The following is a 25,000-nucleotide window of genomic DNA, read 5'->3' as shown; positions in this document are numbered from 1 at the left end:
GCTGTTAGCGGGAGGCTGTAAAGAGCGAGCGGGGATCTGGGGAAAAGGTCCACCGCGAGCGCAAGCTAATCCGGGCGTCTCCCCTCTCCGCGCCGGATGCTGATGTTCCTCGGCCTCGCCTCCCCTCGGCCCCGACGCCGAGTCTTACTACACCAGGGAAACATAAACAACGCTAATCCTACGTCGGCGCTATTTCACTCATGCTAATCACAGCCTTGCAAATAAGGCAAGGCCTAGCCTCCCCTCCACGTTGACTCGGAAGGAGCAACACATGCACGAGTGCCAACGAAGGTTGTATTTACTTCCTCCATTTACCAAAGAATCCTACCAAGGCAGTGCTAAAACGACCCTCATCCTCCATAATACACGGCATCCAACTCTTTGCGCCGCCAAACTCAGCCTTCTCCCTCGCCGTCGACCGCCAACCCCGCCATTCCGTCCCCGCCAACCCTCCTCCGCTCCCTTCCCCTCGCCGCACTCGCCCTTCAGCCAGCCCTCATGCCTCACCCATCACCCTCCCTCGCACATCGATCTAAACACAATCGCGCCACGGGAGCCACGCGATCATCTTCACTCGAAAGCAAATCATCTCTGTCAAGAGGAATAAAGGGAACAGAGAGGCCGCGACTACGACACGAGAACGAAATTTTCTATTTGGTCTTTCGGGCGATGGCGACTGCTGTGGCTACGAAGCAGGGGGGGGGGGGGGTCGACCATCGCCCGACCGAGACCTCCCGTCGCTCGTATCACTTTTTTGTTACCATTAACATCTAAGTCATTTTAAATACAATACCGGCTTTTAGTGCGACGGACGATGTAACAAACACTCACTCAAAATAGGATGTCCAAACAATACGCATTTGTTATATATATAAGGGAAAAATACACACAACGACCGATTTTATGGCAACAAAAACAGCACAGTCCCATTCAGTAATGCCCCGTTAATACAGCGATCACCTAGGGTGTAAACGTCATGCCGTCGATCCCTCCACAAACACTACAGCCCCAGTACAACAGATCTCCCGGGGCGGCCACAATGCACCATAGAGGGGGAGGGGAAGGGAAGGGGAGGGGGCGAAAAGGAGGTTCTGCATTGTTACCAAGGTCTCTCCCTTCAGTAGCTGCTCGACCATTATCTCATAACCACCTCTGCTATCCTTTACCGCCATTGTTATCCTTGTCAACGTGTCTTTTATGCACCCTTCTCCTACCCCAACCGAAGACTCCTCTCGCCTCCTTTGCCTTCGCCACAAAGTGCCCTGTCAACGCGCAACCCTTGCCTCGAAACTACTCTCGAGAGATCTTAACCAACAACGCGTAATCTGAGGTGCTTTAAAACTTTATCTTGAAGACTTACTTTCAGTCGCATTTTTTCAAAGACACTATTTACTGCACCTTAACCGAGCTTGCCTAAATTACTTTTTTTAGATATTTTTTTCCATATTACTCTTCTATGTATCATCAAATTGATCATTAACCCCCTTCATTTTCTCTCTCCCATTAGGACCCCCTGTGTCAAAGCGAACCCTACGACCCCATCACTCCGTATATTTCTCTACTCCGGTTCAACCTCGCTTTCAAACGGCTCTCCGTATCGCGGCTCCACCCCTCCGCGAGTCGCAACCCCGTCAAACTCATTCTTACATTTTCCTTCGCCCCTTCTCACTCCTTTAGCGTACTCCCCTACGCTCCCCTCCGCCCCTTACTCCTCTCCTTGCCGCTTCCTCCTCGACCCCCCACCCCATCCTCCCCGCTCCCCTCCTCCCCCTCTCCCTCCCCAGTCCCTCGGCAACCCTCCCGTAACCTCGGCGTTTTATTGCCACTCGTCTAGCACCCATTTCACTCCCTCCCTCTCTCCCTTTCTTTGCCTCTCTCTCTCTCTCTCTCTCCTCTCTCTTTTCTCTCTCTCTCTCTCTCTCTCTCTCTCTCTCTCTCTCTCTCTCTCTCTCTCTCTCTCTCTCTCTCTCTCTCTCTCTCTCTCTCTCTCTCTCTCTCTCTCTCCACCTCCCTTTAACGGCTGCCTATCTCCCAACTTCCCCCATCCCTCGTTCTTTTTCTATCTATCTTTCCCTCCCTCCCTTACTCCCTCTTGCATTTCCTTATTCTCATTAGTTCTCCTCTTTTCTTCCTCTGCTTCTTTTCTCCATAGTTTTAGCTTACTATTTACCTCGTTATCTCAATACTTTATCCCTAAAGTTTCCACTCCCGTATACATCGGTGGCACAAGCAGCAATATAAATCAATAAATAAATAAACATACTAGGATATATATCAACCCCTAAGAAATTACGGAAATTACAAGAAATATCGAATTAGGCATCGGTTCATGTAAGCTATCATCGTCTTCCTTATCTCCTCTTCCACATCCTAGCACACGATACTTCGCCTTTGCCCTTTCGAAAATTCCCCTCTTCTTATCTCCTTCTTCCCCTTCTATTACCTTTCATCTTCCATCCCATGCCCCTTCATCGCCTCATATCTCTTTCTCTCCTTCTAATGCTGTTCATCTCTTGGCCTATACCACAGATTTGGAATTAGTGTTATTTCTTATTATCTATTCGCGTTATCCTATCTTTCTTCTCTTATTTGAATCCCATCACCAATCATCAATTTTATTATTTCTTAAATCTTCGCTGATCTTTTTACTAAATCTTTCAAATCTTTTACTATTTTCCCTTGAACACAGCTTCTCTCTCGTACAACTTTTCTTCAGTCTTCCATCCCCCCCCCCCCTGTTATTGGCAGCGGAGGCATTGTGAAGCCGCCCCGGACGTCCCTTACAACAAATGGCGAAAGTGACCCCGACTGAAGAGGGGGCGACGCGACTCCATGTTGGCCAAGAGCCACTCTTTTCGGGAACACGGGGAAACGAGGAAGAGGCCGTTACTAAAAGAGAAAAGGAAAAAAATGAAAACAAAACAAAACAGAAAGACAAAATAAGATTAACGTGATCCCCGTTTGAAAAAAGGACGCTCGAACAGAACTGGGTCTGTGCGCGCGTCGTAATTCATTTTCTGACCCTTGGTAAATGTTCCAACATGGGCATCAAAGGGCATGGGCGGTTCCTTGGGCCGTCAGCCTCTGGTTAAGTTTTCTAGCAGGAGGTCGGTTCCTGGTTCCTCGTTGCATTACAAATATGCGCTGGGTGACATATTTCCGCCTCACAACGCGGATGAAATATAAGAATAGAAGACGCCACTTTATGAAAAAAAGTATGAATAAAAAGTTTCCGGTGTGATTAAATCTCAGTTTGTTCTTACATCTCTTTACGATTTCATATTATGATCCGCCATCCCCTAACCGGAATTACAATTTCAAATGAAGAACAGCATCATACTAGTCATTTAAAGCCCCAATGCCCCAGGAAATGCTGTTCATGACCAGATTTGTGACAAGGTAGTTAAACGTATGTGAAAGTCGCGCAGTGTATCGATTGCAAGTTCTGCCTGCTATCAAATGCATCAAGGTCAATAGGTTCTCCTCATCTCTTATGGACTGGACGTCTGTGCGCTGCCTGGCGCATACGCGGACACTCATCTCTGGAAGGTACTTTCTTCAAGCACGTGGCTAGGAGTGTGATAACTAAAGATCTGCATATAAATGCGCGATATCCCACCCACAAAGGCTTTAAAAATATCACCGACATGTCCTAAAAGTGTGTCGAAGGAATACACATTCGGAAATACAAGAATCACCTTTGCTCTCGATCCTACAAAGTTCAGCTGCTTAATGAAATTCTGCTCCTCCACCCATTCCCGTAACAGCCCCGTGTCAGTGACGCTTTTTCTCTCCTGGCTAAAATCAACATTCCCTTTCTTTCGAGACTGCACCGTCTTCCTCTCGTTACCTCCTCGACTCAGCAAAATCCCTTTGATTCCTATTTAAAGACTTTAATTCACCTCTTTTATGCGACATGACTTGGATGAGAACCTTGAAAGGCCATCCCGCCGTGCGCTGCTTAAATGAAGACATTGCCCACGCTTCTGCGCTCCCTTTCGCTTCTCCCCTGAAATGTGGGAGGTAAGGCGGGGCGGGGCGAGAGAGAGAGAGAGAGAGAGAGAGAGAGAGAGAGAGAGAGAGAGAGAGAGAGAGAGAGAGAGAGAGAGAGAGAGAGAGAGAGAGAGAGAGAGAGAGAGAGAGAGAGAGAGAGAGAGAGAGAGGAGGGGGAGTAAAGAAGGAATGGAGTGAGGGAAGAGGGAGGGTGGCAGAAAAGGAACGAAGGGAGGGGAGAGGGATGGAAGAAAGGAAGATGGTAGGTAGGAAGGAAGTAGGAGGAGGAGGGAAGGGAAAGGGAGTGATATAAGGAAGGGGAGGGAGGGAGGAAAAGAATGAGAAAGGGGAGGGAGAGACAGGGAAGGCAGGAGAAACGAGAGACATATAGGGATGGGGGAGGGATGGAGGAAGAGGGAAGCGAAAGGAAGAAGGGATCGATAGGTGGAAGGAAGAAGGTAGCGAGAGGTGGGGATGAGGGGAGAAAAAGTGAGAGTGGAATGGAGAGGATGGAAGAGGTATGAAAGAGATAGATAGAGAGATTGAGAGAAAGAAGGAAAGAAAGAAAGAGAGAGAGAGAGGGAGTGTGTGTGTGTGTGTGTGTGTGTGTGTGTGTGTGTGTGTGTGTGTGTGTGTGTGTGTGTGTGTGTGTGTGTGTGTGTGTGTGCGTGTGCGTGTGCGTGTGCGTGTGCGTGTGCGTGTGCGTGTGCGTGTGCGTGTGCGTGTGCGTGTGCGTGTGCGTGTGCGAGCGTGTGTGACTGCGTGCGTGACTGCGTGCGTGCGTGCGTGCGTGCGTGACTGCGAGTGCATGTGCGTGTGTGTGTGCGTTTCCGTATGCGTGTGTGTGTGCGTGTGCGTGTTAAAGAAGTTCAGTAACCGTGTGACTGACTGAATGACTCTCTGCCTGTTTGTCGGTGAACGGGCAAGTAAAATAGAGTTCACTCAAGCAGACGCCGTCCGTTTCCCTGCAAAACAATCCCCCAGCCATTCACACATTATCTAGCTATCAGACAAGAATTTCTTCATTACCAAAATGCCGCGGGGTATGGGGTGGAGAGCGGTGGAGGAGGACGGAGGGGGCGGAGGGCGTGAGGGACCGGGAAGGGCCCACACCACTTAAATGTCTCTTTAAATCGATACCACGTGATTAGCTTCCTCCCTTCCACCCCTGCGGGCACCCATGCGCTCTCGGCAACCCAGAGCAAAAGCAGATTAATCTCCCGTCTCCATCATCAATGCAACGCAGAGCCCGCACCTGCCGCAGTTGTTCGGCCAGAAACAGAGTAGCTGGAGAGTCCCTTGCCCCTCGTGCCGGCCCTACCACACCCTCCCCACCCACGCCCCCTCCAGGAGTTTTAGCCCAGAGGAGGTAATTAGACAGCCCCCGCAGCACCCTCTCTCCCCTGCCAGAACAAAAGCCGCAGCCATGAACGCACGAGAGGTCCTCCTCACATTGCTAAAAACTCTCAAACAATACAAACAAGAGGAGCTAGACGACGGTATGGAAAGGAGGAGGGTAAGGGGGCGCGCGGGGCTGTCGAGCGAGCGGAGGGTCGGGCTGGGAGCGAGAAATGGGCGGAAGAACACGTCGACGGAAGGGGGAGGAAGTGGGAGAAGAAGAACAAGGAAAGGACAATAAACATGATCTATAAGTAGGGAGATAAGAAGTCGGAGGAAGGAGTTTTCAGGAACGGTTATTATTAATAACAATATGAAAAAAAAAATTGTTACAAGTACACCCACACATATTAACGTTTCATTCCGAAAAGAAAACGTGAGAAAAAAAAACACGTGGTCTCCTCCCAATCAGTACTCCAAATTACAAACCCAAGCAACCTGCCACCCCTAACACCCCACCCCCCACCCACTCACGCTCCCACATCAATGCGACACTACAGAGCCCTCTCGGATGTGCACAGAAAGAGTCCCGGGAAAGGATAAAGGCTTCATTTCCCATTTTCCTCTTGAAGGCAAGAGGTGATGGATTTCTGCGATCCCCGGGCCGGATCCTCGAAACCTGCGAGTGGGAGAACGTCGCGACAGGTTTGCGGCAACTTCCAAGGTCCCAATAATATTGTAGGTTCGTACACACTGCTCAGTCGGCATAAGAAATTCTAGTCGATAATTAAAATATATTATGCGAAAATATCTTTCAGATTAATGAGAGAGATAGGAGAGGGAGAGAGAGCGAGAGAGAGAGAGAGAGACGGAGAGAGAGAGAGGGGGAGAGAGAGGGAGAGAGAGAGAGAGAGATAGAGAGAGAGAGAGACAGAGAAAGAGAGAGAGAAAGAGAGAGAGAGAGAGAGAGAGAGAGAGAGAGAGAGAGAGAGAGAGAGAGAGAGAGAGAGAGAGAGAGAGAGAGAGAGAGAGAGAGAGAGAGAGAGAGAGAGAGAGAAAGTAAAATAAAGAAAGAGAGAGGGGGAGGAGAGAGAGAGAGAAAGAGGAAAGAGGAGAAAAAGAGAAAAAGCAATTTCAAACGGCGTTGTCTCTACAGTCTTTCTACACGAAAAACACCATGCATATATAACATAAATCTAAAATGACACTTTCAGCACTTGCTAAGTACCTATTTATCCATGAAATGAAAAGCAAAGAGTTATATGAACAACTTTCATTCTAAATTTCCCAAAACGAATCGTTACCGACCTCGTTTAAATAGTAATCAGCCTGATCATAACTGTTCAAGGATGGATATTCGATGATCGCACAAAATGTCGAACATGAAAGCCTTATCAAAGAGATTTTCATTGTTCTAAAATAAAACTTCAAGATTATGTTTCTTTAAGCCAATGGCTCTCTACCCATCCGACTTCGGCAACGAGTCAGCAATTATGACTGAATATGTTTTAATCACCTCTAATCTTTTATCCGATGCTAACAACCCAACACCCTGAAATAGACCCTCGCTCTCGGCCTATTCCCTAGTCCACAATCCTTACAACTTTCCTTTCCATCCTCCTTCCTCCTTGCTTTCCCGTCGCCCCTTCGCCCAAAGGCTTCCCGGCCGCGCCAGAAGAGCCCAAGGACGCCTCTGCACGCACTGCTCTCCGCCGTCCCACAACACGAGCTGTCACTGCGCACCGCCAGCCAATTAGAGGGCCATTACATTATTTTACAATCAGGGGATAATCAGCTGTGGCGGGGATCAGCCCTCGGGAGTGTTACGGCGTATGGCACGGGGGAGCGTGAACACATGGGAAGGGAGGACACATATACACTGATTAAGCAGGTAAGTGACATATATTAACGTGTTTTCAAACCAGCCATGCTACAGCAAGTAAAGGGGTAAGCTGAATAAGATAAGAGAACCAAGTAGATGGCAGAGAATGGGAGGAACCATGATATCTGAACAAAATGAACCAAGGGAAAGATGAAGTTTATTTCAGCACCCACCAAATGGCAACACCGAGCCACACCAACAAAATTTGTTCGAAGTTCGGGTCAGTAAACGGACCTTGGCCAGACATGTGAACTGCATGAAACTCAGTCAATATCCCTGGCCTTATTTCCTTTCGGCCCTCTAGTAACTTTGTTCCACTTGCGTCTGCCAGTAAAAGCATCTTACTTGTAATTTAAAACAACCAATACATTTCCCTTTCGTTATAGCTAGACACCAGAATATATATATATATATATATATATATATATATATATATATATATATATATATATATATATATAGAAAACTGACATGCACTTCACCCATGGCAACTTAACTAAAATAAAAAGCAAAATATCATTTAAAAAATAGCGCAAATGCATGGAAACACACTGAAGCAGAGCGGCATCTCTTCAACCCCATGTTTCTAAAGTGGACGGGTCGTCGCCGTCAGATCCCCCGCTGACACTTCTGCCCCTTTAGCTGGTAATTCTGGCCGCAGCGTTCATCACACGGCCAAGGGGGACGTGGCTGGGTCCTTCAAGCGCAGCCGTCTTTGTTCCCGGAACTTTGAGCCGCCCACAAAACTCGGCTTCTGCTGTCTATTCATCTCCGCCGATTCGTCTGCACGGTCTATTCATGGTCTATTCATGGTCTATTCTGCGACGACGCGGTTCGGGATGGAAGCTTTGTGGGACCATTCTCCTTATTCATCTCGTCTCCCGTCCTCTCTGAACCGTCAATACTCCAGTCTCTTCTGATAAACACACCCTACACACGTTTATCCAGACCAGTCCAGTTCGTCTTGGCAACAACCCGCCCCTCCCCAGCCCCCAGCCCACAGCCCACCCCCTCCCCAGTACAACGCCCACTCTCCGTGACCCCAGGTTATTAGATCCGATGCGCAGCGGTGTAGCATCCCTCCTTTTCCCTTACCTTTTCTTGGTGTCTCGCTCGAGCACTTCTTCCACCCATTTTCAGTTCAAGTCCTCCTCTCTCCTCTCTTTCTTCACTCTCCACCCCTCTCCCCCTTCCACTCCTCTCTTCGATCCCTCTCCCTCTCTAATGCCGCGTCCACTTCAGCCAAGCTCTTTACTCTCGGGCCCAGTCGTTGCGAGATCACGGGGAGAGCAAGAGCATGCATCGCACCCACGCCCACCACCCACCACGAGGCATTGCTCTCGCAGCAGCGTCCATGGAACGAGAGGGACACACACATACACACACACACACACATATATATATGTGTGTGTGTGTGTGTGTGTGTGTGTGTGTGTGTGTGTGTGTGTGTGTGTGCATGTATACAAGCATGTATGTATGTATCTATATACCATGCATGCATGTATGTATATATGTGTGTATGTATGCATGTATGTATGTATGTATGTGTGTGTATGTAAGCCAATGTACAAAAACAAACAGGCATTACAGTTGTTTTTTACGAACCTACTTTCCTCTCCCTCCGGTCAAGGTCAGCACCACCTGTTTATACCTTTCCCAATCAAGTTCCAATCCCCTTCTTAGCTCTGTCATGTCTCAAACCCAGGCCGCGGCTTTAGTTAAAGTCCAATATCGGGCGGGGAATGCCATTTGCCTGTTTACAGACTTTCAGCCCTGCGTACGTAACCATGGCAACACCCGCCTGAAGCTCTGGGATACACCAGGCAGCCGCCGAATCAACGCTGATTCTACACATTAATTTCGCGTTTCTTGAAGAGCCGATATTTTTTTTTTACCTCATGCGTTACTTGATACCACTTGATATCCTTCTCTCCTAACACCAAACCATTAACCTGATTATTAACTGATGGATAGTGAAGGTTTCAGAGTGCTGTATTTATCAACCCGTTTATGATGCCTCTACACCAGACTGAAAAAAGTCCCTCCCAATAGACCACTCTTGTATCGTTCATATCTCGTCACTTTCAGGATCCTGCTATACAGCTTCCCTAGTAAAAATACCGTGGATCCCCAAAAGGAAAGAGATGCTAGGAGTTACGTCACCAGGCAAGGGAGAGCAACGGATATAATATCGGTCTTGGACACAATGACAAAGCAGCTGATCCTAGACGACGTCTCGTGGAATCCTCGATCCCGGTCGAAATCTTCCCTTAAGGAATACTATTTACTATTACTGCAGAGGGAACGCGAGAAACGCGTGTGTACGAGTACGTGTGTGTTAAAAATATGCGCGCGGACAGTTGTTTCCGTTCATGGCCAAAACAAAGGAAGGACAACGGAAGGGAGACGCGCTAGAAATGAAAGGCAGGAAGCCCACCTGTGCCACTCGCGCCCGCCGCCCGGGGCTCTCAACTAACCTTATACGTCCGGTTACTACGTTACTATAACGGGACGCTCTCTCACCAAACCCTTCCAACTCTATTCATAGTACAGGCAGTCGAACAATGTTTAAAGGTTGACTATCATTCCCAACAATAAATCTAAAATCAAGAAATACTCATGATAAACATTTTACTCGACTTCTTGAAACGTTCGACGACAGAATAACAAAACCATTATGAAAATACAAACAGACGATCGGGAAGCCCTGTGCTCATGAGCCTATTTGGATTCCACTCTAATATCAAACCAAAGGCGCCGCAAAAATAGCAACACCACAAAGAAACGATGTTTACGAAGCAAGCAAACGGCATCGCGAAGTAGCGACCGCAGCGAGGTAGCGATCCTTCCAGCGAAAGGCCACTGCAAAACAAAGAGAAACCCAACTGCTAGAGATGTACACAACAGCGGGTATCAGTAAGCAGGTACGCCATCTACATGCAATGGCAGACGTGGTAATTGCAACTACCATTACAGCGTCTGGTTACTTTAGAAATATAGGAAACCATACTACGTACAGTCAAACGGCTCCTCTGTATCGCTGGCCGGCTGAAGCTATCTGCTTTAAGTGAGACATACCAGGATCACTACCATGGATAAAGAGGCGGCATGGGCGATAAGCCTTGGTGAAACGAGGACATGGGTGATACATTTACATAAAATCCAATAAATAGCGATCATCATTTTTGGGAACTGTAATCCTCTGGCGAATGAATTAAACATGATTTGATATATCAAATATAAGTTCAGCATCCTCACCACTCACGGCTCGTGTCAGTAGGTCAGCAAACGCTCGGAGAGTCACGGAGGAAATGTGTTAAGTAACACTTTTTAGATACAACGGTCTTTTAGAAAGACTCTCTTGGGGACGTATGAGACCACCCAAAGGACACAGGAGCGAAGGGAGTGGCGGCCGGTCAACGTAGGAGTAGTGTTCCCCGCACGACTGAGTACAAAGAAAGCGCGGAGTTGCAAGTTGCCAGAGCGGAGACCTGCGGCAGCCATTCGTGAGATCAAGTCGCAGAGGACGTTTAGACACCGTCAGAATGTCCAGAACAAATTGAACATTACAGTATAAACATCCCAAACAGCGAGGCCACACTGATCCTAAAAAGCCGTCATCGCCGCCGCCCGCAGTCCTCGCCAACCCCTCGAGTCCCGCTCTTGGTTCGGTGCGGCGTCAATAACACGAGGAAGAGCTGCAGACGGAGGGCACTTACTTGAGGGCGTGATGCAACTTGCTGGCGCGGCTCAGGAAGTCTTCCCACATAGGTCCACTGCCCTGAAACACAAACAGAGGCCGTTAGTACTTCCGCCACACCTGCATAAATGAAAGTGAAAAGCGAAGATGAAAAAAAACGCTGAAAACACGTCCATTTCGATGCACCACATAGGATCCCTTTCTTTTTTATCGCTAACTCTCGTTCTCTTCTCCTCCCCCTCCTCCCTCTCTCGCTCTCTCTTTCTCTTTCTCTTTCTCTTTCTCTCTTTCTCTCTCTCTCTCTCTCTCTCTCTCTTTCTCTCTTTCTCTCTTTCTCTCTTTCTCTCTCTCTCTCTCTCTCTCTCTCTCTCTCTCTCTCTCTCTCTCTCTCTCTCTTTCTGCTAGTTCTGCTAGTCCTTTGGATGGATGGATGGGTGGGTGGATGGATTAATTAATCAATCAATTAATTAATTAAATGGTGGGTGGATGGATTGATGGATGGACGTCTTAATAAACAGATGGATGGGTAGACAAATAAATAAATGGATTAATGATTGAGAGAGTGAGTGAGTGAGTGAGTGAGTGAGTAGGTGGATGGATGGTGGGATGGTGAGATGGTGAGATGGTGGGATGGATGGATAGATGGATAGATAGACAGGTAAATATATAGATGATGGATGGATACATGTATGTATGAATGGATGGGTGACTGGTGATTACTGAAGGGTTAAATCACTGGACAGATGGTTGTATGGACGAGTAAACTGTTCGTGCGTGTTCCCTACTTGCATACTGTCTGCATACTTGTGGAGGCCATGTGTTTCAGGGCACGTCCGTAACCAAGCTTTGCATGCCTATCTCGCTACACATAGACGCTGTGAATATATCAATACGCAGCAGTACAACTGATCAACCGGTGACATTAGATTCGCCCATTATTCGCCCCCTCCTAATCTCAGAGGCCACTTGATCTCAGACACGCCACAGGTACGGGGCGGGGAACAGGCGATTTGCTAAAGAGGAAGTAAGCGCCTCTTGGTGTCTTCTGTTCTTCCTTTGCCCCGTAAATGAAACGAATTTCCTCTTCTCCTGCGATAAAGTGCACATAATAGGAAAGTTGCGGTGACAGTACTAAAGCTCTAATCTTGGAGAATACGCACGCTATAAGACTGAAAAAAGGTCGACATAAGCGACGCTGATCTGACACTTGCATGCTGAGGCCGTCCGCTGGCCGGCTCGGCTGGTCGACTGCACACTCGCGGGATTGTCTCTCTTTTTACTTTACCTGCTATAGTCTTTCCTTCTTATTTTAGACCATATATACATACATATATGCCTATATATTCACCTATACGCATGCACACACACATGTATATATAATGTGTGTGTGTATATATATATATATATATATATATATATATATATATATATATATATATATAAAATGTATATATAATATATATATATATATATATATATATATATATATATATATAATGTATATATAATGTATATATAATGTATATATATATATATATATATATATATATATATATATATATATATATATATATATATATATATATATATGTTTGTTTCCAACCTCCTTCACATCTTGTAGCTCACCTATAGTACAGTGATACTAATGCTGTTTCATTGATTTCTTCTGTTCCTTCCTACTATTCCTGATATTCCGTCCCTCCAAGGAAATGGCAGAGCATCGATACCTTCCAGTGTTCAATTAGTCACCCAGTATACTGCGGACACGAATATACCGACTTCGCATTTCTTGCATGTCAGGCGTCCCGCACGCAAGCTCCGGTCGCACACGATTTGCGTGTCGATATGAGTACCCCCCCCCCCCCGCCCCTTTCGCCTATTCCCTCCTTTCAGCTATATTTCTAGTTTCCCTTGTTCTGCCTCTCTTCCCTGCTCCCCTCCTCCCGCCGCAGAGCACGGGGAGACTGTGGGTCAGTCACCCCCCGCAGATCACTCGCCCAAGTCAACGCCAGCAGCGAAGTTGCCAAAACACAATTACGTTTGGTAAAAAAGTAACACCTGAGCCCCCGGCGCCTCGGTGCCGGCAGAGAAAACTCGTGCCCTTGATCTTGAGCACAAAGCGATCGCGCTGACTTGAACTCGTTTAAATTGCTCTGAGGAATCGAATGGAAACTCGCTAAATACATTTTAAATTTAATAGCAAATGAGGGAAAAAATGAAGAAAGACGTTAATATGTTTCCATCTTATCTTCCTTTGTTTCTCAAAAGAAAATAAACAAACATGAATAGGAGAACGCAGCAGCCAGGAGATCGCCAAGAACAGGACAAAAGAAGGTAAAGCAACTCTGAACAGGTCACTCCCCTGCATGGACGCCGGAGGGAAAATTGTAATTGTCGCTTCAATTGTTGCTGCTTGTTGCTGGATACGCAAGGCGGGAGTTGCAGTGATGGAGGAAGAAACGGGTGGAAACGGCAATGAGGGAACCGGCGTGCGTAATGGTGATAAGGGAAGAGCGTGGTGGACAGTGTGACAAAGCAGTGAATAAAGAGGAAATGATAATAGACTCTGATTTGCAAACGCACTTCTGTATAAATTCAGTAATATCACAAAGTAGCCTCGCTACATCCAGTATCTCATATAGTAAGCCGATGACTTTACATGTTGCATTTAAGATATGTCGTATGTACATGAAAGAAATAGAAAAACACGACAAATATGGACAGAAACAAAATGACTACTTAGTCGCAAGGCCGAGTCATATAAATCAATAAATAGACCTAAAAAGGAAATCAAACGAACTACTAAACAACGACGCATCAAGTAATCTCAGAAAAGACACGAGTAACAGATGGAACAGGATGCGTGATAGAAATGCCAGAAGGGAGCCTCACGTGACAAGGAATAACAAGAACCCAAGTGAAACTCGGGATGAAAGTCCAAGCGACCCTGGCGAGAAAAGGAGGGGACGCAACCACACGTTTATCTGGACTTTCGGATCTAAACCCAAATTAGGAAGACGACCCCCTGTCCAAACCGAGGTGTTCCGCTAAGGCCAAGGCGACACACCTTCCTGCGTATCGGCAGCTGTGAGACCCGACTACTTGGGTTTTTGAGCACGCGAGGCTAACATCATCCACTTGGAGAGACGGTTGGAATAATAATACATTGGCTAAAATATCTCCTACAAAACCCACGCCCACTTCTCTCTCTCTCTCTCTCTCCCTCTCTCTTTCTCTCTCTCTCTCTCTCTCTCTCTCTCTCTCTCCCTCTCTCTTTCTCTCTCTCCCTCTCTCTCTCTCTCTCTCCCTCTCTCTTTCTCTCTCTCTCTCCCTCTCTCTTTCTCTCTCTCTCTCTCCATCTCTCTTTCTCTCTCTCTCTCTTTCTCTTTCTCTTTCCCTTTCTTTCTCTCTCTCTCTCTCTCTCTCTCTCTCTCTCTCTCTCTCTCTCTCTCTCTCTCTCTCTCTCCCTCTCCCTCTCCCTCACCCTCACCCTCACCCTCTCCCTCACCCTCTCCCTCTCCCTCTCCCTCTCCCTCTCCCTCTCCCTCTCCCTCTCCCTCTCCCTCTCCCTCTCACACACACACACACACACACACACACACACACACACACACACACACACACACACACACACACACACACACACACACACACACACACACACACACACACACACACACACACACACACACACACACACACACGCACACACACACACACACACACACACACACACACACACACACACACACACACATATATATATATATATATATATATATATATATATATATATATATATATATATTTCTTCCTCCCGTACCTCCCGCCATGGTCTGCCAGTGAAAAAGAATCTAACAGGTCTCTAGGTTTGTATCAAGTCCTCTCTTCCACATGAGGATAAATGCCTTTTTATCGCCGGCGGCGCGACTCCAAATAGGAGCCATCGAGGCCCAACAGGTAGTTCTTGCCGAGGCAATATGCAATCTGCAATCGCTGTCGTGAGCGTGACACAGCACTCGGACAATCGCCAGCCACATCCAGCTTTAATCGACATCTTGGCACATCGGCGCAGGGAACGTCGTGCACCTTCCATGATAGAGCGCTTCCATAGCATAAATAAAGTCAGTTCACTAAGCATGACGATTTTGGATTATTACAGTAATAATTCAGTTTTTCATAACGGAAATACAAAACCCCGACATTTCCTTTTCCATTAGTAGGCTTCACCTCGGCCTTGCGACTTTCATTGTTTTTGTTCATCGTTATTCACATCAGGCAAACAAACACCCAAGCGCCGGGGCGAACGAGGCTTTTTACATATCAGCAGACCCCGCCCTCGCCGCCCATTCTCTCCCTCCGCCCTTCCCCCCTTCTCATTGTCTCGCTCCTTGTACATTCCCTCCACTTCGCCAATCGACATTTTTTGAGAGTAAAACATTCATATCTCGCATTTTTCTTCCTCTTTAGGGCCGTCTCCAAAAACACATTCGCCTTCTCACGTTCGTCCCACGTTCTGAAGGTTTACTTTCACTGTCAGCTGACCACATTCATTCGCAACTCAATCACTTTGAATGGCAATTAGTGGAAAATAATTCTCAATCACGACTGCCGATTGCGTGCCGGAACAACCGTCATTATATATAGCATAGACCCCGAGACAATCCGTTAATGACTTTCACTTCTTAATGACCCACATTAAAATGAAACTTTAAAAAAAGAGAGATATTACATGTGATTAAGAATAGATACTTCGTTGGCGAGCTATGATATCATGCTACATCTCTGAGTCGTTGTTCTGAAGAACAAAATCCGGCACCGAAAGGATAAAGCCTAATAAAATGAACAGAACCACATTCTATGAAAATAAGATAAAACATCCCTGCTTCACTTTAACGGGGAAAAGTCTTCAATGTGTTATAAACATGCACACTAAACGCTTCGCTGCGAAACCTGACGAAATCATTTCCTTGCACTTCAGTTTATTTGCCGAGGGCATAAGAAAGCGAAAATGTTGTTTGGCTCACGACACTTACAAAAAGGTGACCTGTTCGTAATAAAATTTCCATTGTATTAACCGCGCAGTGGTAGCGCGAGGCACGATCGCCATCCCGCTTGGCCTAGCGGGATTCGCAGCAGGTGGAAGGCGCGCTGTGAGAATAGCTAACGTCTTCACGGCAGTCTAAATAGTGACAGCGTTCATGGCCGATCTCGGCTTTCGATTCCGCTCTTTGCCCACATCTTTTGACTCTTCTTCCCCATTGTCATTGCCCTCTTGTTTCAATCCTTCGCCTCACCTTCCTCTTCTCCCTTATCCTCTGCCTCCAGTTCCACCTCTAACCCTGCCACTCGCCTTCACCACCAGCTTCTCCACTTCCCACTCCTGCCCGCCCGCCCTTCACTACGTGACAAAAACTCCGTCACTGGGGCTGGACTTTCACCTGCGTCGACTCGGGTCAACTTCACATAACACGAGTCGGTGGTTTATATCATACCGTTATGCACCGTCACTGCCATTAACTTTTTTTTTAAAGTACTCTTGCAGGGTATGGCTTTCGCGAATGTCTTTACTACTTCTGCTTAATATTCAGACCTGCCCTGTCCCTTTCACAACGTAAAATCACTCCACATATATATTCTATTACAAAGAAACCATTGACATCACCCCCATTCTACTTCATCAATGATCTCAATGATCCCAGGTCGCATATCCATTCCACTCCCTCTCTCCACTCCGCGCCCCGCCATCCCACTGCAGCGCCACCGGAGTCGAGCTTCGTTCAAAGCTCACTCCCCTGGAAGTCGTTCCTGGTCCGCCAGCGCTACGTTCCACCGCCCGGAAGATTAAGGCTTCTAATATCTTTCAATTCTATGGCGAAATGTATGAATATCAAGGGAGTCACGGCGGTGTAACAGGAAGCAAATGACGATTATGTCTTTCATTTGCATAAATGGACAATTCAGTAAGGATATGATGCGGTGTTAACTCGTGCCGTATTATTGCGTATGCAAATTACAACAGACACATGCTTTCTATCCTGAATTTTCCAACACCGCCAGCAAGCGTTTTGAGTAAGAGCCAAAGGCCTCACTAAACTGATTGGATAACTTTACAAAGTGATGTAAATTGTTCAATGTCTTCAGCCAGGATTCGAATGCTGATAGAGTTAGCATCAGATTAAACCTGTTTTTCGGTGAATAATAACATTAAAATGCAGTGTGCCTGTTATTTTAAAAGGCGCGTCCAAAAATGATGAATAAAAGCAATCTGGTACCTAACTCTGCATTTAGGTATTTATATCCTATGCTCGAATCGCTGCTTTTGAACCACTACACTTGGCTCCACGGATAACGAAATCACATTTCCCTAAACTACCTCACGTGGATGAAACAGCAGCGTCCGCCCGCGACCAGTTTTGCCACTCATAATCGCACCATCATCACCTCCCCCTCCACGGTCATCGCTGCGGCCAGCAGACCGATATACATCCCTTATCTCCAACCCGAGTCCTGTGGGATGTGCTTCTGTGGGCATGAAATCTGCACCATCTCCATCCTTCTACTTTTCTATCATCATCCCTATCAACAGATTCGTCTTCTGCTCCCCATCTTCCTCTTTCTTACTTTTCCTTTTTATTCTCTATAGTACCCTTTTAAGGACCTCGAGACAGCAAAGGCATCACCAACTCCAGCATTTTAACCGCTGTATTCATGGAATTAATCAGCAGGGACAGGATTTTAACTTTCATGACGGGATAAGTATTAAAGAAAGCCTTATCGAATTGCTTCATAACTTCTCAATCGAATCAGTCCTATACGATGGATTCCGCCTCTGGCTTGGTGAAACGAGCCTTCTTATCAATGCCTCGCCAGACTGCTACACAATAGTAATATATCTGATACGGAAACACTTTCATTCCTTATTCATGTCATGGAAGATTAAAAAAAAAATACTAATGCATTTTGTTCAAGTCCCGTGTTTTGCGTTTGGTTCCAAATCTGACAATATAAATGGCATCTTTTCCAGAGCAAGACATATGATAAAAAAAACACAAAGTTACGGATTTATCTTTCTACCTATTTATGTTTATTCGAACCTCTGACCGACTTTCTTTTTATCTTCTTCTTGTAAAGGCAATTCTCTTTTTTCACTCGGTCTTCCAACTCCATTCCATCTTTACTATCATCTGCATCGTCATATCCGTTTATTTCTAACACATTTCTTTATTTTCTCCCTCTATATCTACAGTGTTTCGTAACAAACTGAAGTCATGGGGATAATGATGGTGATGACGACGACGGTGAAGATGATGATGATGATGATGATGATGATGATGATGATGATGATGATGATGATGATGATGATGATGATGATGATGATGACGACGACGACGATGATGACGATGATGGTGATGGCGATGATGATGACGATGATAATGCTGATGGTGATCCCGATGATGATGATGGTAATGATAATGATGATAATGATGATGATTAAGGTGGTGGTGGTGATGGTGATGATGATGATGATGGTGATGATGATGATGATGATGATGATGATGATGATGATGATGATGATGATGATAATGATGATGATCATGATAATGGTGATGACGATGATGATGATAATGATAACCATGTCAATCAGGATGATGAAGATGAAGATAAAGGCGATGATAAAAATGAATATGAAAAGATGATGAATATGAAGACGTAGATGACAAAGAGAAAGAATAGATGGAATGAAGATAAAGATGGAGAATGTTATGGAGATGGAGATGGAGGTGGAATTGAAGATGAAGATGAAGATGAAACTTATGATGATGATAATGATACTAATATGAAAACTGATAACTAATAATACACGATATAGGAATAATAAACAACCTTTTCATTTTCCAGATCAGGTTTATTCAAGCTTTCTATAAACGAGCCATTAACAGAGCATGATAAGCAGATAGGTAACTTGGCTAGCCGATAAAACGTGAAAAAACGGAAAAAGACCAATATACTACCGTCCATAAACCGCTAGTACCGTTAGCCCCTCCATCAGGGGGAACATTATGCCACTTTTCGGGGATTTATGGATACAGGCCTTGCTCCGCGGACGGGCAGCGCCAGGAGAGGAGCTCGCGGTAAGCAAGGGCTCCCTCCTGGGCGAGGCGGGGCTTCGGGAGACGCGTCCTTGCTGACACTTGAAATACTTGGGCATCTTCGAAAAATCGTATTTATTAGATCAATCTAAGAATCGCTGCGTGAAAAGTAAATTCAGTGCAAGTGTGCTTGGCAAAAGTGTGCGCAGAGAACATTATTTTTAAAAGCTTATCTCCGATATGACTGTCGCACCCGTAGGTCCGACAACCCAGTCGTAATGTATGTTAAACTCGCCCTTACTGGCTCCAACGCTTATTGATGGCTCACACATCACTTGAAAGAGCTACCTAACTCTTGATAAATCACACGAAACGAGGAATTCATTAGGAGAAGGAAGAAAAATAGACCCGATACAGCTTACTGAATTACCATAAGCGCTTGGAAGCCTAAGTTATGCAAGGAGGTCTGCCTCGCTAATTAATAACTCACAAATTCGTAACCTCCGCAAGGTTCTTCGCAGCTGTCTTTTGCTTTCCTCGAGACAGATGAGGTCAGAACGAATGAATAGTTAGTTTTCTGGCCACCAGATGCGTTCGGCATTTCAAGAATTTCCCTTTTCATTGTGTCATACATACATAACCACGCCAATAAGAGTTGAACGTTTCGCACATGGGCCCATTAAACAGAGTGCCAGCAGTTGGCTTAGGCATTTCGGAGATCAGTAGAAGTAATAAACATGCCGATTGAAAAGCTGAGACCACACGCGGTTTGCCCCTCTTCAGTGACCTTCGGTAAAACGACCATAAACTTTTGTTTGAATATTTGACGCGAGTTAAAATAACAATAGTAAAAATAAAAAACCCAGCAGTAGTAGTAGTAGAAGTATTGATTAATAGGAATAATAATAGTCACAGTAATAACAATATCAATAATGATAATAAGACTAATAATAATATAATAATTATGATGATGATAATGATATAAACAATAACAATAATAATAACAACAACAACAACAACAACGACAACAATAATAATAATAATAATAATAATAATAATAATAATAACAATAATAATAACAATAACAATAATAATAATAATATTAATAATAATAATAATAATAATATTAATAATAGTGATAGTAATGACATTAATAACAACAACAACAACAGCAACAATAATAACAACAACAACAAGAATAATGATAATAATAATGACATGATGGTGATTGTAATCGTTAGCATTTAAAGCATGGAAATCATTTTCATTCTGAAACATAAGCACAAACCAGTTTAAACATGATTTTTTCACACGAAATGCAATCAAATAAATCTTAAAATGGTTTCATCAAAAGATAACATCACTTCATCAACTCTCTCCCTACGCCTTTCATGACTGTCATTCTTCTCCCTTCTTTACTCCCTTCATTCTTCATTCTTCTATTCCTTGTTTTTATTACAATCCTCCACACTCCTTCCACTTTTTCCTCTCTCTCTCTCTCTGTCTCTCTCTCTCTCCCTCTCTCTGTCTCTCTCTCTCTCTCATCTGAGTCATTCTTCCCCCCTCCGCCCCCTTCCCCCCTGCCCCTACCCAGCGCCCCCCTCCCCGACCTCTCATCTCCTGACACTGAGGCAGCGAGGTCGGGTCACGAGAGGGCCAAGAGGGCTGGGCGTGTCACGGGTCACGGCCCTTCCTGCCCCGGCGGATGTCTCATTTCCCCGCCGCCCCTCGCCGAGGCCTTCGGGCGGGGTGGGCGACGAGGGGCGGGAAGGGCAAGGGGAGAGAGCACCGCGAGATGACCCGAAAATATGATGAATTAAGGATGCGAGAGTGGTGAGTGAGAGCAGCCTGCGCGTCGGGGAAGACGAGAACAATTCGCCCGACTATCTTAAGGGCTGAATCCTGAAGGGAAGGAAATTTAGTGAGTGAATGAGAGAATTAAACGTATGCGTGGATGGAAAGAATTAAGTTTAGTGGGCAAGCAAACACTTCTACGATTCGCAAACTGCATACGTGCAAGTTACAAAATCTAATCGTGACAAGTTAAGGTCAGCACGCCAAACAGCGTGGAGGAAGCACCAATACTGCGAGTGATATGGCGTTGTTAGCTATCAGATGGAAGAAAGGATGACGAAATAGTGGGTGGAGGCGTTAACGGTAATGCTTGGAGTAGAATTATCAGTAGAAATCAAATGCCGAAACGACAGTGGTTCATATGTGCTTCTGAACTTGTGCATTTATGTGCATTTGGTACGATAAGGAATTCCAAAATCAGTGCCGGGGCGCCTTGTCTTCGCAGCTGCAGTGCATTCAACACCTAAACGCCCATTTAACCCAGCCATTATATACAATTTTGTCTCGCATCTCCCACGTGGCAGGATTCCTCAGAACATGTACCGGAACTACGCGATGCTTCAAGGGAGCAGCTGAACACAGCATGTGACCCGTCCGCGAAAGAGTCCACAACCTAGAACTACTGTCTTTCAAAAACGTGACCTAATTTCCGGTCCATTTGTCTACAGCTAGCTCAAAAAATGATAGCTACGGCGTCTAAGCCATTCTGCAGGTAGACTGCAAGATACACTGTTAACCTCTCTCAGCCTCACGACCCCAGCAAACTCCACGATGACGATGACCTCAGTGCTGACGGTGCAACTAAATCGGCACTTGGAATGGCACACTCTACGTAGCATGATGAGACGCCGGCACTTTCATTCCTGAATTCATGAAATACAACTGGGTCACCGAGTTTCTTCTGAGGAATAAATGGTTACCTCCTGATGAATATCTCATTTTAACGTAAAAAGCTCTGATATATATATATATATATATATATATATATATATATATATATATATATATATATATATATATATATATATATATGTATATATATATATATATATATATATATATATATATATATATGTATATATGTATATATGTATATATGTATATATATATATATATATATATATATATATATATATATATATATATATATATATATATATATATATATGAACAAGGGATTAAAAATGAGGCGGAAAAAAATCTGGAAGTTCACATCTTAAATACTGTTGGTAACGAGATAATTTTATGCGACGATTAGTCATTTTTTTCTATACGCCTAGATTATACTAAATTATGGCTAAAAAATACTTTCTGTACGAATGATTAGCCATAAACGTCCCGAGTAATCATAGTGACTGTGCTGTTCCCGAGGTTGCCAAAAACGATTATTTCAAAATCGGGCTATTGCCGTATATGAAAACCTCATTAGCTATACATGTCTCTGCCTGATATCATGACAAAGTCGGAGGTGTCTTGCACTGTCTCAGCGTGACATTTGCACCTGTCATACATAATCGCTGTGCCTAATCGCAGTCGTGAACCCGGTGTGTATGTCGACCGGCGCCTGACCACTACTCTCGTGAACTCCAAGCGACCCACGACTAACCTGGTGAACCGGCCATTCGCCGATAGTGATCCATCGGTTTCTCTTTCTGATGCTTGCACTTCGTTCATGGTAAAACACCTGATTGTCATGATACAATATCCCTCATTAACGTGCATTACTATCACCTAAACGTTGCATCTCCCCAGCCGTGTTTCGGGACCACAGCGAGCGCCCCCTTCCTCCTCACTATCATGCTGACATCGACTCGCCTCAACCAGTTTCGCTTGAGCAACCGATTGACACTAAACGTGGTTTTGTAAGCTCTGTGGCGTTCTCATTTTCACGAGATGCGTTTTAAAGACATTCTTGATTTTAATACTTTCACTGGAAAAAATAATATAAGATAACCGCACAAATCACCAAGAGATTAATGGACTGTACTGTACAGCATTCATTCAACTGTCTTAAGTTATGCGTTGCAATTCTTAAATAAAACCACGTTCATTACAGTGTCCCGTTGTCGTTTTTTCCGGAAACAAGATGCCAAAATCATAATAACTTCATTCCAAAGACTCTAGATTGGCGAGTGTTTAGGAAAAAAATATATGGTATTCAGAACATGACACTCACTGATAGTGAAAGCGATATAAATGGATAGGAAATTATATATCTCCCATAGGGAGACCTTGCAGGTAGGGATGCATGAAAGCCTGCTATCCAGCATATACAGCTTCAAAGTTTAGAAGTCCACAGGTTCACGTCCCTTTTCTCTTAATCGTTTGTAAGGCGAAGTTACCACCACTCGAATACACACACACTAGTAAACATTTATGGATAACCCAATTTTCACTAATCCATCATCGCGCGACACGAACAGCGCTTCCGACCCAACCCTGTTTTGATGCAGGGTCAAGCATGGCTCTTGTGAACAGCCCGCCTGAGGTCAAACGCGCCCAGTCGCACTGTCAGGAAACAATTTGTTCCGCTAAAATTATCCAAACTTAGAAAGGGTTTTTTGTTCAGTCATGAAAGTCAACTCCATACTCTATCCACTTACAAAGTTATGCTACTCATAGAGACTTGCAACTAAAGCATTATCTTCTTTTTTTCTTAAAGCAAACGGTACTGAAGAAAGTTGAATAAAGTTAGATTATCCGAGTGAAAGTAGGCCTATATCTTTGGGGAACATCGCAGCTGAAATTGTCCATTCTCTTTGTTTCTCTACTCCCCGAGCTATCTCTTTCTGTATATGTCATGAACAGATTCTCTTCCGCCTAAGAGGAACAGAAAGGCCAAGCCCAACCCATCTGCGTCACCCCCTCCCCCCTTTCCTTTGCTGGTCTTGTATCCGTTAAATCATTCTCCTCACGGCCCCTACATTCAGCACCTGGTAGCAATCGAGAGATTTTCCGGCAGGTAAGTGTAAACAATACCAGCCCGAGAGGCGTGTCAGTGCCCCGTGGGTGCGGGGGAGAAAGAGGGGTAGAGACGGTCACGCATTCTGCTTTTGGGAAGGAAGCAGGGGAGGTGTGGAAGAGCAGACGCGCGTTGTTTATTTGTGTGTGTGTGTGTGTGTGTGTGTGTGTGTGTGTGTGTGTGTGTGTGTGTGTGTGTGTGTGTGTGTGTGTGTGAGTGAGTGAGTGAGTGAGTGAGTGAGTGAGTGAGTGAGTGAGTGAGTGAGTGAGTGAGTGAGTGAGTGAGTGAGTGAGTGAGTGAGACACACACAGAACGAGAGAGTGAGTGAGTGAGTGAGTGCGTGTGTGTGTGTGTGTGTGTGTGTGTGTGTGTGTGTGTGTGTGTGTGTGTGTGTGTGTGTGTGTGTGTGTGTGTGTGTGTGTGTGTGTGTGTGTGTGAGTGAGTGAGTGAGAGAAACACAGAACGAGAGAGTGAACGAGAGAGAGACACAGAACGCGCGTTGTTTATTTGTGTGTGTGTGTGTGTGTGTGTGTGTGTGTGTGTGTGTGTGTGTGTGTGTGTGTGTGTGTGTGTGTGTGTGTGTGTGTGTGTGTGTGTGTGTGTGTGAGTGAGTGAGTGAGAGAGAGAGACACAGAACGAGAGAGTGAATGAGAGAGAGACACAGAACGCGCGTTGTTTATTTGTGTGTGTGTGTGTGTGTGTGTGTGTGTGTGTGTGTGTGTGTGTGTGTGTGTGTGTGTGTGTGTGTGTGTGTGTGTGTGTGTGTGTGTGTGTGTGTGTGTGTGTGAGTGAGTGAGTGAGTGAGTGAGACACACACACAGAACGAGAGAGAGAGTGAGTGAGTGTGTGTGTGTGTGTGTGTGTGTGTGTGTGTGTGTGTGTGTGTGTGTGTGTGTGTGTGTGTGTGTGTGTGTGTGTGTGTGTGTGTGTGTGTGTGTGTGTGTGTGAGAGAGAGAGAGAGAGAGAGAGAGAGAGAGAGACAGAACGAGAGTGAATGAGAGAGAGACACAGAACGAGAGAGTGAATGAGAGAGAGACGCAGAACGAGAGAGTGAGTGAGAGAGAGACACTAGGCTACATACAGTCACTCCTACAAATCAAACCCGTGGTAGCATTTCTGTGATCCCTAAAGGATACCAACCAACATAACAATTTCCTGGTTTACGGCAAGAGCGCCCC

The 25,000-nt window shown here is 45.4% G+C and overlaps 1 protein-coding gene across 3 annotated transcripts in view; it reads right to left on the bottom strand.

The window, feature by feature from the left end:
• Nucleotides 1-25,000, bottom strand: part of mim (missing-in-metastasis) — a 196,858-nt gene that overhangs the window by 168,196 nt on the left and 3,662 nt on the right. For all 3 annotated transcript variants that reach the window (XM_070125371.1, XM_070125373.1, XM_070125372.1), the window contains exon 2: nucleotides 10,933-10,994. In XM_070125371.1, coding sequence (XP_069981472.1) covers nucleotides 10,933-10,994 — 62 coding nt within the window. The remainder of the gene's footprint in view (nucleotides 1-10,932; nucleotides 10,995-25,000) is intronic.

The sequence above is a fragment of the Penaeus vannamei genome, chromosome 9, assembly GCF_042767895.1.
Source record: "Penaeus vannamei isolate JL-2024 chromosome 9, ASM4276789v1, whole genome shotgun sequence".
Lineage (NCBI taxonomy): Eukaryota > Metazoa > Arthropoda > Malacostraca > Decapoda > Penaeidae > Penaeus > Penaeus vannamei.
The sequence above is the reverse complement of the archived record's forward strand: the minus strand, read 5'-3'. Positions and strand labels throughout refer to the sequence as shown.